Genomic DNA, 15,704 nt, shown 5'->3' on the forward strand with positions numbered 1-15,704 from the left:
TGAAATCTTTCACCATGCTCATCACTGATAGCACCAAGATTTGCATCGAAGATGTCTGAATGGGAATGCAGGAAATAATTCTTTAGTGACATGTTGCACTTCATCACTTCATGGTTTTGTATGCTTGAAGCAATTTGTCAACCAGCTGCATACAGCTTGGTGCTCTAGTTGTCAAGAAAATTTTCAACAACATCCTTGAATGCTTTCCCTCCAATTTTCTCCAGTCCCATTAGAAGTAATTCAAAATGCCTGTCATTGGTGATCTGTTTGACTTGTGGACCAACAAAAATGCCTTCCTTAATCTTGGCACCAGTTATTTTGGGAATTATCTGTCTTAAATATCAAAATCCTTCAACTTCCTTATTCATCGCTTTCACAGATTTTTTATGAGCTCCAGTTTTATATGAAGAGGATGCAAAAATATCTTTTTTGGGTCTATAAGTGGCTTATGTGCCACATTTTTCTGCCCTGGAACCAACTGGTTATGGAGTGGCCTGTCCTTTTTAATGTAAAGAGGTTCTTTAGCACTGCTGTCCGATTTGCAAATAAAACAACTTGGTGTATGCGAGCTGCATTCCTATAGCAATGCTACTTCTTTCAGATCATCACAGGTGTCCCAGTTGTAGTTGCTGTACTTATTACATACACCTGTTAGGGTGCATTCTCCAGAGGCCCACGAGAGAAAGGCCTTGAAGTACCAGCTCTAAGTGCAGGAGTGTAAAGACAAGGGATGGCAGGCATGGTTGTTCTCTGTGGAGATCGGCTGCAGAGGTTTCCCAGCCAAATCAGCATGTTGGTTGTTGTCAGATCTGGGCCTGGACAAAAGGAGCAAAAAACAAGCAGCTCATAGGATGGGGGAAGAGGCAGAACGAGCCTCTTGTTGGATTTGGAGTAGGCGAGAGGAGGGAAGCTGGAAGCCAGGAGCAGATGGGCAGTGATTTGGCCACCACTGCCGGCCCACCAACTGGAGAGTGTTGTACTTAAGGGTCGAAACACTCGGTGAAGGTTGGGAACCACCTGATGACATCTGCTTCTGGGTGAAGGCTACGGTTACCTTATAAGGTAACTGGAGAATATGTGTTTCAACAAGACTTCCAAATTTCAGTAGTGTTTTTTTTCATGTGTACTGCATAGACGATTAGTATTGAAGGGTGGACATTGCCGTTTTGTCCAGGCTCAGATCTGACAACAACCAACATGCTGATTTGGCTGGGAAACCTCTGCAGCCGATCTCCACAGAGAACAACCATGCCTGCCATCCCTTGTCTTTACACTCCTGCACTAAGAGCTGGTACTTCAAGGCCTTTCTCTCGTGGGCCTCTGGAGAATGCACCCTAACAGGTGTATGTAATAAGTACAGCAACTACAACTGGGACATCTGTGATAATCTGAAAGAAGTAGCATTGCTACAGGAATGCAGCTCGCATACACCAAGTTGTTTCATTTGCAAATCGGACAGCAGTGCAAATCGGAAAGCATAGCTTTCAGGCTTAACACTGAAGAATCAATAAAAATATGGATTGTTGTAGGTCATGCTGGCAACCCAAAGAAGTCAAAAGCCCACTAATGTCAGTACAGAAACACAGATTATCAACCTGCCCAAAGAATTGCGTCATGTCTTCTTAGTAACTGCGAAAGATGGCAAGTTTTGTGCCTGGTGATAGCAGATTTCATCCTTGCAGTCTTGGACCCAGTAATTCTGTTTTTGCCTTTGACAAACCAAAGTCTCTGACCAGGTCATTTAACTCAGATTGAGTTATCAAATGAGGCTTACTCAACATAAAGGGTTCAAAATCTATCAGTTAGTATTGTTGTCATTTTCAGTTCCTGGCTCGTGTATCTTCGTCTGCCTCCTCTCGACTCTATGTCTCTGGTGTCTTCGGTACTGGAAGACTATCATCATGTGGCACAGGTCTCTTGACAGAAGGGTCATTGGGGTAATCAATGGATTTGTTGTTTTTAGCAGAGAAACCATACACACTGGTCAGACAGAAGAAGCAGTCTATCTCATCATCCTTCTGCTCTCACCATATCTTCAGGACTACGAGTGGCATTGACTTCCGAGTACCTCTGAGCCAGGCTCTAAGAACAACAGCGCATGTTGAACAACAAATGTGAGGAGCTCAGGCTTAGTCTTGGTTGCCAATTTTACACCCAAAGTAGAGCTCATAGGCTTTCTTAATAACAGGAGTCACGCTCTGTCTTTGAGATTTAAATGCATACTTCTCACAAATATAACAGAAAATATCGCACTGTTGTAAGATTGGCAAGACATTTTGCTATCACAAATACTCCTGAAAATACTATTACTTTATTATAATGAGTACTCACAAAATGCTATGTGTGTAGAGCATGCACATCAACGTGATTGCAAACCGATAATCATGTAAATGCAATGCATAGAACGGTATATGTGTGATGCTTTTATAGTCTTTCTAAAACCTGTCCTCCATGCAGCATTTGCCCTGTCTAAGCATGCATGGACAAGCTAGAAATATTTTCAGCTTACATTGTTGGCAACATTTTAATTGACTTGAATTATGAATTGAAATGAACATATATAGGCAATTTCAAACAAAAAGTTGCAGGATAGGGAAATTTAGTGATGATTTTCATGATCAGCAGCCCAAAATCCATAAACTACACCCAAAAGTATTCAGGAAGCAAAATCTTTGTTATCCATGGTTGTCAATGTCTTCGGATCCTTTGTAGTTCCAAACTTGTTGAAGTAGTTAAATTGTTTCATTTTCACTCCCAGCTATTTCTGGCATCTCAAGCCTGAATGCTTGGAGCTGCAGGAGCAAAGCGGTTCTGAATTGCCTTACTGCTTATTTCTCACCGGCTATCAGTGACACAAATCACTGCATTTTGAACACAAGTGCACACAACTGGCGCTATTTACAAACTGCTCAGTCTCAGCAGGGTCTAGTGTTTTACGGCCACACAAGTACATGCATCTTTTGCTAGTTAGAAACTTCAGCAACAATCTCCTAGTCCATTTAAATGGCATGGTGTCCCCAATAAATGAAGGGAATCCTGGCAATTTTCTCAGTTTTTTCCCTTAAGAGTTGTCCCAAATAAATGACTGCCCTGATCAAATGGAATCTACTGTATTACAATCTGGATGTTACCCTTCATGTTTTGTGATTTGTTGAGGAGTAAATAAGCAGTCTACCTTTGTCATTAGATTTAAATCATCCTCAACATTTAGATTACCTTCACCACCTTTGCATCACACATACTGCAGCTGTCCTAAAAATAGCCAATAAGTGCTACCTTTGCTTCCTGAATTTATGCTTTTTAAGAATTGTGGGTATGAAGCTATGCTTTTCTATCACATAGAATAACCAAAATAATATTGACCTTTTGAAGTTTACCATTTGCCACTCTATGTAAGTGGTGTCAGAGTAGAAACAACATAGAAAGAAAATAAGGTACCACCATGAAACAACAATGATGAAGCAGCCGGTTGGGTCTTGGTTGAGAAAGGTAGACCACTTAACACAGGTTAATGGGGTGCTCATGGCAGTTAGAACATTGCTCATCCAACACTACTTTTGAAAGAGGATAGAAAATGGAGAGGTCTCCAGGACTGTGTTCAGTTTCATTGATGGTAGATGTATGCAGGAAGGTTTCAGCAAGTAAAGTGAAGCAGGTTAGAGTCAGGTGTTCATGTGTGGAAAATTGCCATCTTTGTGACAGGTATAGATATATGCTCTGAATCTTAGCATAGAGTTGAATATGATATCAAAATTAAGAACAATCTAGACTGATCTTGAGCATTTGCTGGGAAGAAGGTTGCAAGTGTTGTCTAGCAACTAGGATTGCAGCAGGAACTGAGATTGGGAGTGTTCTTTCATGGCAGATAAGGAGAGACTGTTTCCTTGTGTGAGGAAATCTGGATTTGGGGATTACCTAATAAAGATGCAGATTAGGTGATTTTTTTTTGGAAGTATTTGGAACTTCCTAGGATAATGAAAGCAGAATCATTGATTATTTTTAAAGTAAAGATAGAGGGATTCTTGATATGCATTTGATGTGTGTGTTGGGGCGGCGGGGGGGAAGGAGGGGGAGGTTGGTTTTTGCAAATTTACCAAGGGTAGATGAGAATATGAAATTGCTATTATAATTGCATTAGCTATTATCTTATCAACTAGCAGACTCCAAGAGCCAAATGGCCTATAGTGACTCTTAATTTGAGCGTGTGAGGAAACTGGTTTTCATCATTGTTATATTTAGAGGAAATTTCTGCTCAAATAATTGTATGGCAGTTCAAGACAATGGAAAGTTTGTTGGTGTTTGTTGGGAATCTGATGTGGAGAAGGCTTCAGGCAGGTTGCAATAGGAGTGGGATTCGGAATTAAAGTGTCAAGCACAGGAAGCTCAGGATTATCTCTGCTGACTGACCACAGGTGCTCTGTCACAACATTATGAACAATGAATGTAGTAGAGTCATAGATTATCTTTTAAACAGTGTAATTGTGCTCACCTCTATAACTTTCTCTGGCAGCTCATTCCATATACTGACCACTGTCTGTAGCATTCTTGATCTCCAGACTTGAATGTCTCTGATCTGGCTCTCAACAAATTCCAGATTTCATAGTTCATCCAGTGCTTCTGATTAGGATAAATCGTGAATGATTTTGTGGAGACACAGTCATTTACAGCTGTTTTAATAAAGTTTTAATCATCAACCTTTCCTTTCATCTAATGCAATGTTTAACATCTTTTGATAGCCATGTCTAGTGCATTTTATAACTGATAGAATCATTCAGCTCACCTTGTCTCTGGTGGCCAGCAAATATCTATACAAATCCCATTTCACAGCATTTGGCTGTAGCCTTCTATGTCATGGCTCAGATTATCTAAGTATTTAGATATTGTGAGAGAATCAGTCACTACTGATCCCTTGTGTATTTCAGATTTCGACCATCCTCTGAATGAAAAAAAAGTCCTCAAGTCTCCTCTAATTGTGGACTTTACTTGCTTTTAAAGTATATATAGTATTACTTGGAAGCTATACATAATGTTAGCCACTACTTGTTTGTTAATGTGGTTTCCCATTTTTACATAATCATCTTGTGCCTCATGCCTTCATAGTTTGCTTTTTTCCAGATTGAGTCCGCTTATTTTTGATTTGTGTATAAAATTCCATCATATTTTGATCACTATTCCCTGAAGGCCTATTTAATGGCAGATCATCAGTTGATTTTTCTTCATTAAACAATATCATATTTTAGAAGGGCCTGTTCCTTATTGTTTTTTCAAAGTATTTAGACCATAAGACAAAGGAGCAGATTTAGGCCATTTGGCCCATTGGGTCTGTTCCATCACTTAATCATGACTGATCCTTTTTTCCCCTCCTCAGCCCCACTCCCCAGCATTCTCCCTGTTACCTTTGATGCCATGTCCAATCAAGAACCGATCTGCTTTAAATGCCCCCAATGACCTGGCCTCCTCTGCTACTTGTGGTAATAAATTCCACAAATTCTCTGCTCTCTGGCTAAAGAAATTTCCGTGCATCTCTATTTTAAATGGACGCCCCTCTATCTTGAGGCTGTGCCCTTTTGTCCTTGACACCCCCACCGTGGGAAACATTCTTTCCACATTTGCTCTGTCTAGGCCTTTCAAAATCTGAAAGGTTTCAATGAGATTCCCCCTCATCCTTCTAAATTCCAGTGAGTACGGACCCAGAGCCATCAAACATTCCTCATATAACCCTTTCATAGAAACCCTACGGCACAATACAGGTCCTTTGGCCCACAATGGTGTGCCGAACATGTACTTACTTTAGAAATTACCTAGATTTGCCCATAGCTCTCTATTTTTCTAAGCTCCATGTACCTATCCAGGAGTCTCTTAAAAGACCCTATTGTATCCGCCTCCACCACAGTCGCCGGCAGCCCATTCCACACACTCACCACTTTCTGTGTAAAAAAAAACTTACCCCTGGCATCCCCTCTGTACCTACTTCCAAGCACCTTAAAACTGTGCCCTCTTGTGTTAGCCATTTCATCCCTGGGAAAACGCCTCTGACTATCCACACAATCAATGCCTCATTCATTTCATTCACTTTCATTCCTGATATCATCCTTGTTAAATTCCTCTGAACCCTCTCCAATGCCAGCATATTTTTTCTAAGATGAAGAGCCCAAAACTGTTCACAACACTCAAAGTGAGACCTCACCAGTACCTTATAAAGCCTCAGCATCACATCGCTGCTCTTGTATTCTGGACCTATTGAAATGAATACTAACATTGCATTTGCCTCCCTCACCACTGATTCTACCTGCAAGTTAACCTTTAGGTTGTTCTGCACAAGGACTCCTAAGTCCTTTTGCATCTCAGACTTTTGGATTTTCTCCCTGTTTGGAAAATAGTCCGCACAGTTATTTCTACTACCAAAGTACATGACCATGCATTTTCCAACATTGTATTTCATTTGCCACTCTCTTGCCCATTCTCCTAATCTGTCTAAGTCACTCTGCAACCTACCTGTTTCCTCAACACTACCTGCCCCTCCACCAATCTTCGTATTATCTGCAAACTTGGCAACAAAGCCGTCTGTGCTATCATCTAAATCGTTGGTATATAGCCCAAAAAAAAGTGGTCTCAACAGTGACCCCCGTGGAGCACCACTAGTCACTGGCAGCCAACCAGAAAAGGATCCTTTTATTTCCACTGGCTGCCTCCTACCAATCAGCCAATGCTCTAACCATGATTAGGTGGGTGAAGGGCCTGTTTCTGTGCTGTAGTACTTTATGACTCTATTTATAATTTAATTTACATTGTTTGTTTACATTGGAACATAACATGAAATTCTTGGGTTCACTAGCGCTTATTGCAAAATTAAATTAAGGTATCTGAATTAGCATTCACGATACTATTTCTGCAGCTTTGTTAAGAACCATACCATCCAACCAAGAGGGCAACAAAAAAAGGTAAGCAGTGTGGTTTATTATACAAATTGACTAGATGACTTGGTAAGTAAATGCCATAAATGCAAATTGCTGTGGTGTTTGAGAATTATTATTTCTGGGACCATCACTGTATTGTGAATGACACTTCGATATGTATTGGTATGAATGAACAAATTTTTTGATGAGACAAGTATTGGCTCACAGTTAGAGTAGGAAATAATGTTTCAAGACTCAAGACTGTGTGGATATTAATTGATATTAATGTAGGACAACATAAATTTTAAAAATTGCTCTTACTCATTTTTATAATATGTGAACATCTTTGTGCTGATTTGTTACCCACAAACTTGCGGACTATCATTGCTTAGTTGTGGAAGGAGCTTCTTGGACAAAAAGCTCAAAGCATAATTGGATTTATGCAGCAATGGCAGTTACTAATAAAGAAGGTAATGCTATGATGTCTCTGGGGCAAGTTTTCAAGGCATTTATATCCTAGCACGTATGTGATAATGAACTTCAACTTGACAACACTAAAGTTTAAACTAGAACAGTATTCATTGACATTGTGCAGACTGGTGAACCAGTTCTGGAATAAGACAAGCAGTTTCTATCTTCTTGCATCAAAAATTGTAGAACTGGAGTGAAAATGATTTAAGAATGAGTAAGGAGGGTAAATTTAGTCCTGAGAATAAATAAAGTTTTAAAGGAAGAGGAAATTTACTTTTAGAGGGCAAAATGTATGTAATTCACTGTGTCAAAGACATTATTGATCATTCCAATTAGTTTGGAGATAGGAGAAACTACCGATGCTGGAATCAGCAGGTAAGGTGTCTTCTGTGAAGGGAAAAAATAGTTGATGTTTTGTGTCAGGGCCCTTCATCTGGACTGAAAAATGGAAGGGAGGTATCCAGTATAATGAGGTGAGGGGAAGGGGTGGAGCAAGAGCTGGCAAGTGATAAATGGATCCAAGTAAGGATAAGTAATAGGCAGATGGTGGATAGAAGAATGGAATTAGCAGTTGAGGTTGGGAGGTAACAGCTAGAGGTAACAAAGGGCTACAGATGATGGAATCTGATAGGAAAGGAAGATGGAGCAATAAACCAAATAATGGAGGTGGTGGGCAGATGGGAACAGAAAGGAAAGGAGATCCAGAAGGTGAAATGTGTCAGTAATGGGCATTTAAAACTGTGGTACAGTAATGTTGATGAGTGCATTGATGCTGTATATGGCACCCATACAAAACTCAAATTTCATCACTTTTGCTGCTGATTTCCATCGTACTCTCATTTACATTGTTTATCTCAGACATTTCTCTTCCCTTTCTGGGTTTATCTGTTTCTATCTCAGGAGATAAACAAGACACTAACATCTTTTACAAGCATTCTTACAGTTGTTATTTATTTATTGACATACACCGCGGAACAGGCCCTTCTATCCCCTTGAGCCGTGGTGGGCAGCAATCCTCGGATTTAATCCTGGCCTAATCACGGGACAGTTTACAATGACCAATTAACTTACCAACCAGTATGTCTTTCGACTGTGGGAGGAAACCAGAGCACCCGGAGGAAACCCATGAGGTCATGGAGAGAGCGTGCAAACTCCCTACAGGCAACTATGACAAAGAGGGCATTCCTTTTTCTTAGTTTCTTTGTTTCTGTCACATTTGTTGCATGACACCTACTGTTCTGGTGTCTTCCTTCCTGAATCATGGCTTCCCTTCTTCCATAGTTGTCGTCAACCGTATTTCCTGCACGTATGACTTCACCATATCTCAGTATGCAGAACAAAGATAGAATATATCTCTCAATTCAAACCGAAAGCTGGAAGGTTTTTGACAAGGTCACATATGATAACCTTTTGGATCAGTCTAAGACACAAGGCATGTTAAAACCCGGAATTGGCTTGGTGATAGAAGGTGATAGTGGTGGATGGGTCTTTATGTTTTTCCCACTGATAGTTGTGGTTATCAGGAATAAGATAGAAAGACGGATGTAATTAGGATGGTTAAAAGATTTTTGGTTAATTATTTAGGATAAATGTAGGTGGATACGAGCCAAGTGAGGGAAGTGAAATTAACATAGATAAGCATCGTAACTGGCATGAATAAGGTAGGTCAAGATGATTAGGATTTTATAGTTCATGGAACACTACAGCACAGGAACAGGCTTTGGCCCAACTAGTCCATGCCAAGCCAATAATTTGTCTTGTCCCATTGACCTGCACCTGAATCATAGCCCTCAATTCCCCTCCCATCCATGTACCTATTCAAATTTCTCTGAAATGTTGAAATTGGCCCTGTATCCAGCATTTGCGCTTATAGCTCTGTTCACCACTCTCACCAGCTTCTGAGTGAAGAAGTTTCCCCTCATGTTCCACTTAAACATTTTACCTTTCACCCCTAACCCATGACATCTAATTCTAGTCTCACCTCACCTCAGAGGAAAATGCCTACTTGCATTAACCCTATCTGTACCCCTCATAATTTTGTATACCTCTATCAAATCTCCCCTTAATCTTCTACGTTCTAGAGAATAAAGTACTAACCTATTCATCCTTACCCTATAACTCAGGTCCTGAAATCCCAACAATATCCTTGTAAGTTTTCCCAACACTCTTGATCTTATTTGCATTTTTCTGATAGGTGAGTGACCTAAACTGACCCATCCAACTTTTTTACAATATGGGAGTCTCAGTCAATATGTGGAAAGTTAAAATCACCTACTATCATAAAGAAAAATGTTTCTTAAATCAGTCTGCAATCTTTCTACAAATTTCCTCCTCTAAATCTCATGGACCATTGGGTGGTCTATAAGATAGTCCTATTAACATGGTCATACCTTTCTTTTTCCTCAGTTCTACCCATAAAGCCTCACTAGATGAGCTCTCTAGTCTGTCTTGACTGAGCACTGAATTGAGATTTTCCTTAACTAATATCAGCTCTCCCCCTTTAATCCCTCCCGCTCTATCATGTCTATTATAACTGAACCCTGGAACACTGAGCTGCCGGTCCTGCCTGCCCCCCCCACCACCGGCAATCAAGCTCTCTAATGGCTACAATATCATAATTCCACGTGATGATCATGCCCTAAGCTCAAGATCATACCTTTCCTGCAATACTCCTTGTATTGAAATGTATGCAGCTCAGAACATTAGTCCCACCATGTTCGATATTTTGATTCTTGACCTTGTTTGTACGCTTAACAACATCTTTCTCCACAATCACTATCCATACTGGCACTTTGGTTCCCATCCCCATGCAAATCTAGTTTAAACCACACCATGCAGCACAGGGAGACCTTCCGGCTAGGATATTAGTCCATTTTGCAAGAAATCTCTTCTCCCCTACCTTCACTTTTGAACTGCAGAGCCACACTCAGTGCTAGAGACCTAACTACTATGGCTTTCCTCTGCCAGGTCATTCTCCTCAACAGTATAAAGCAGCATATCTGCTGTTGAGCAGAACAGCTACAGGTGTATTCTGCACTGTCTGCTTATCTCCTTTCCCCCCTCCTGATGGTCATCTAGTTACCTCCACTTTGGGTGTAACTACTTCCCTGTATGTCCTGTCTTATCAACCTCTCAGCCTCACAAATGATCCAGAATTCATCCAGTTACAGCTCCAAATTCTTAACAGGGTCTGTTAGAAGCTGCACTTCTTGCAGGTGTAGTTATCAGGGATGCTGGAGGTCTCCCTACCTTCCCAGATCCTACAAGAGGAGCATTCTGAGATTTCTAATTGCTTCTTTTTGAAGTTTCTGTAATCTAAATGTCTCTCAAGTCAGTTTTCATGTCTATAGATAATGAAAAGAAGTTTGTTTCTAATTTTTCAGGAGTTTGCCTAAAGCTACATAGAATGTGAATGGAAAATGCTTCTGGATGAATCCTGGAGGAGACACAGTGACTCTAACTTCTTGAAAGGGCATCTGTGGAATAAGACTTTCAAAATTGACTACGGCAAGCTTCTTGTGATTTAGTGGATAATTGACTGCTTACAAAACTTCAGTTTGGAACTTTGTTTATTTGTGCATTTGCTTCTAAAGATTGTTTGCAGATGAGACACACTACATTTAGAAATGGACTGTCAAGACCTGCAGTGGAAGTATACTGGCTGCTTCCTGCTTGGTTTTGCCCAATAAGGGCAGGTTGAAGTTGGAATTCCTAGCATTGCTTGAAAAACAGTATGCAGGAAGCTGGTTTTCAAGCCACAAATGCTTTAAAAGGTATGTATTTATATAGATTTACTGTAGGAAATTTCTGATTGGGAGATCATCAAATAGTGTCTTTCTAGATTGTTCTTCTGGGCAAAAAATATTTTAAAAATAAGATTTCATTGCCATTTGTTTGTATTGTGAATTTTAAAGTCACTTTGACTATAATTCATGACTAACTGTTTCATCTGCTAAATGGGTGATATCTAGATAATGTGAATTAAGGTTACTGGCAAATTAAGGACATGATAATTTTATTTAAACAAAGATTTGTCTGGAGTTGACTTACTCCTGTATGAAAAAAATTATGTTGAAAGCAAACATTTAAGGGAAATGGTAAAAGAATTGATGAGTAAAATTAATTGGAAAATTCTTGATAAGAGCCATTAGAAATGTACTGGGCCAAATGGCAAACTCTTTTGGTTTACCTGAAAATAAAGGAACATGTTAACATTTTATTATGACAACAGGCTATATGTTATTTAATTATGTATCTATTTGTTCTCCCATTTGCTGGGTTCAACTGTTAGATAAAACATGGTCTTGAAAGCAGCCCAGTGAAGACATAAACTTTCAACCATATAAATGTAGAATATTATTAGCTTTGTAGATCTTAGTAGTTGACCCAATAGCTTCTATCATCCATAACTAATATATGTGCTAGCTATTAGAGTTGTGATATGATGATCTAGTTATTTAAAGTCTATAATTCCTCCAACACCTCCAAGGACCAGAAAATAGTATGAGTAATAGCCTGTTTTTTAAAAAATAAAATTCAAATATCTGCTTATAACTCCTATTATTATTCACTTATTAATGAAATGTGCACTGAGACATGGTTATTATAGTACCAGAAAATCAGGAATTCCTATAAAGCTAGGTGCTAGAAATTTGAAATAAGACTGAAAGACCATGTGTCTCATAAGATTGGGAAGTGATTGTGGATAAGAAACAGTAAACTTTTTCAGCAACACCAGACACAAAAAGAAGTCTGTCTTTACAATGAAAGCTATTTATAAATGGGTTTTATATGGACTGGTGATTCAAGTTGTCCTATTCCATAGTGCCTAGTCTGTGGCAAACAACTTACAAAAGTAGAAATGGCTCCAGCAAAATTGAAAAGGCAGGTAATTATAGTAGCCATATGACACATAAAAGTGCTGATTATTTTAAACGATTATTGGAATCTCAAAACAAACAGAAAAAAGCTTTTGAAAATAAAGTCCCAGTCAGTTAAAGTGTTCAGGAAGCAAGTTATTTAGTAACTTTAAGACCAGTTCACAAGAGAACGTTTAAAAAACTGTGTGAAAACCTGGACGAGGAGCACAACAATCTCCTGCTTCATACAGAAATCTGGTGGTTTAACAAAGGAAGAGTTCTCAACAGGGTGTTTGAGCTGAAAGGTGAATTGTAGGAGTACTTTCAAGAAAATAGTAGGCCAGGTTTTGCTGAGTGCTTTGAAGATAAAGAATGGCTGCAGAAACTAGCCTAGTTAACAGACATTTTTCGCTGTATGAATTAGTTGAACAAGTCTCTGCAAGGCCCTGGAGAAAATGTTTTGACTTTAAGTGACAAGATTCTTGGATTTAAAAGGAAATAATCTTTGGAAAAGTCATGCTACAAAAGGAAATCTTGAAATGTTTTCAGTGCTGCTTGGGCTTGAGAGTGAGAAAAGATATCAGAAGGTCTTGAGGCTGATTGAAATCCACCTGGAAGAACTGCAGAACAAAATTGAACAGTATTTTTCGTCTCTTTGAACACAAGTGTATGCCTGGGTGAGGGACCCTTTCTCTGAATCTTCTGCTCAGCCTAAGAACTTGACCTTGAAAGAGGAGGAAGAGCTTTGTGAGTTGCATCGGTCGTGCATGCAGCCTGTTACAGTGCAACTGTAACAAAAACCAATTTCCCCCAGGATCAATGAAGTATGACTATGACTATGACTATCTGATCTTGCACTCAAGATGAGATTTACTGACCATCCCCTGGACAAGTTCTGGAATTCTGTGAAAGAAGAGTATCCTGCCATTCATAGGAGTGCAATGAACATTTTGCAGCAGTTTTCAACTTCTTACATATGTGAGCAAGCCTTTTCTTGTTTAACAAGCATCAAGAGCAAGGATAGAAATTGACTCCTTTCAGCTGAAGGTAAAATCTTGATGTGTTTATCTCAAGTGCGACCCAGAATTGAGGAGTTTACTATGTTTGCCTTAGGAGCTTTTGTTATTTATGAAAGGGAAAGAAAGAGATTAATTTCAAGAAAGGTAAGCTAAAAAATCATTCTTTACTCAAAAGAGCATTGTCAAATATTTTTGGATTATTATATCTACAACTTACTGATGACACTAACGTACTGTGAGCTATAGATATAATAATTTTTATGCTGTTGTTCCCTGAGACCTGAAACTTATTTCAAGGGGTCCTCTAGGGCAAAATGGTTGAGAAGGGTTGTTCTAAGGAAATGTATGTTCAAGTATTATAGAAGATAAGACTTGCAGAAAATAAATTAGAATAAATTTATGTGCTCAATTTCTCAAATTCATTAATTTTGTTTATTTACTGCATGTTTAAATGTTGTTCATGGGGTGGCATGGTAGTGCAGGACTTAGCACAACACCTTGCTAGTAACCCGGGTTCAATTACCACTGCTGTCTGTAAGGAGTTTGTACGTTCTACTTGTGACTGTGTGGGTTTCCTTCGGGTGCTCCAGTTTCTTCCCACAATCTAAAGACCTACTGGTTGGTAGGTTAATTGGTCATATCAAATTGTCCCATGATTAGGCTAGGACTAAATCAGGAGTTGCTGGGCAGCATGGCTCAAAGAGTCAGAAGGTCCTATACCACACTGTATCTCAATAAGTAAATAAAATAAATAAACATGAAAATATGTAATAAAAATACAGAACCTTACAGGTATTTTCCTATACTCATTTCTTGATGTTTAGCTATCTGTTTTTCTCACACACAGCCTAGTGATCCCCATCATCCAAGCTTTGAAATTGTTGTCCAGTGATTTTATCAATTCTTGGTGTCTGATCCCATGTGTATATTCATCTTAGGTGGCTGCTGCTTCATTAGTTTACATGGTGCACAAAGTTCTAATAATTAGACCTTGTGTGTTAGCTGCTCCATTTCATTTGCCAGTGCCAATTACTTTATTAATCTATTGAGTTTTTTGTGAGCTCACAGCTCCATTTGTTTAGATTTATTGATTAACTGACTCCCGGGTGCCTGCTTCCCCATTAACGTTTCGATTTCACTTTTGTAGAAATTACATTGATTTATTGCACAAGAGACTTGCTTCTGTATTAATTCAATTATATATTTATTGTTAATTGTCTGGTGTTTTGTGATTCACTGTATGATTGATATGGTTTACTTTTCACTTATGATTTTATAGTGCTTATTTCCCCATTAATTTATCATTTTGTTGTTACCTGCTCTGTAAATTTATTTGTTGGGTACTTCTACTCTCACTGTATTAATTAACCAGTACAATGCTGCCACAATTTGCTCTTATAATTTTAGTTTTGTGGTTCATGCTGATTTTTGTTGGTTGAGTTTTCCTGTTGTGCTTTTAGCACACTGTACAATCACATCTTAGGATTTAGGTTCACTTCCATAAGACATTAAGATATAGGAGCAGAATTAGGCCACTTGGCCCATCGCATCTGCTCCATTATTTCATCATGGCTGATCTATTTTCCACTTAGCCCCAATTTTCTGCCTTTTCCCCATAACCTTTCATGCCCTGCCTAATGAAATATCTATCAACCTTTACCTTAAATATACTCAATGACTTGGCTTCCACAGCCACCTGTGGCAGATTCAACACTCTCTAGGTAAACAAATTCCTCTTCATCAACACTCTCTAGCTAAACAAATTCCTCTTCATCTCCATTCTAAATGGACATCCCTCTTTTCAGAGTCTGTGCCATTTGGTCCTAGACCCCACTAAAGGCAATATCCTCTCCACTCTATTGAGGCCTTTCAACATTTGACAGGTTTCAGTGAGACCCCCCCCCCCCCAATTCTTCTGGATTCCAGTGAGTATAGCCCGAGAGCCATCAATCCTTTTCATTCCCGGAATCATTCTTGTGTACTTTCTCTGAACTCTCTCCAGTGTCAGCACATCCTTTCTCAGATAAGGGGCCCAAAACATCTCACAATATTCCAACTGAGGCCTTATAAAACCTCAACATTACATTCTTACTTTTATGTTCTAGTCCTCTTGAAATTAAAGCTAACATTGCATTTGCCTTCCTCACCACTGACTCAAACTGCAAATTAACCTTTAGGGAATCCTGCGCAAGGACTCCCAAGTCCCTTTGCACCACGGATTTTGAATTTTCTCCCCATTTAGAAAACAGTTTACGCTTCCCAACTCTGTATTTCATCTGCCACTTCTTTGCCCATTCTCCTAATCTAAGTCCTCCTGCAGCCTCCTTGCTTATGCAACACTACCTGCCCCTCTATATCATCCTCAAACTTGGCCACAAAGCCATCAATCCTAATAATTGACATATAACATAAAAAGCTGTCCCAAACAGACTTCAGTGGAACACTACTAGTCACCAGCA

The 15,704-nt window shown here is 39.3% G+C and overlaps 1 protein-coding gene across 3 annotated transcripts in view; it reads left to right on the top strand.

Annotated features, from left to right (window-relative positions):
• ldlrad4a (low density lipoprotein receptor class A domain containing 4a) overlaps nucleotides 1–15,704 on the top strand; it is a 288,649-nt gene that overhangs the window by 21,962 nt on the left and 250,983 nt on the right. For 2 of the 3 annotated variants that reach the window (XM_072258512.1, XM_072258507.1), the window contains exon 2: nucleotides 10,751–11,140. The exons of the other annotated variant lie outside the window; for it this stretch is intronic. In XM_072258512.1, the coding sequence (XP_072114613.1) occupies nucleotides 11,101–11,140 (40 nt within the window). In that variant the 5' untranslated portion in view covers nucleotides 10,751–11,100. The remainder of the gene's footprint in view (nucleotides 1–10,750; nucleotides 11,141–15,704) is intronic. 3 annotated transcript variants of the gene reach the window in all.

The sequence above is a fragment of the Mobula birostris genome, chromosome 1, assembly GCF_030028105.1.
Source record: "Mobula birostris isolate sMobBir1 chromosome 1, sMobBir1.hap1, whole genome shotgun sequence".
Taxonomy (NCBI): Eukaryota; Metazoa; Chordata; class Chondrichthyes; order Myliobatiformes; family Myliobatidae; genus Mobula; species Mobula birostris.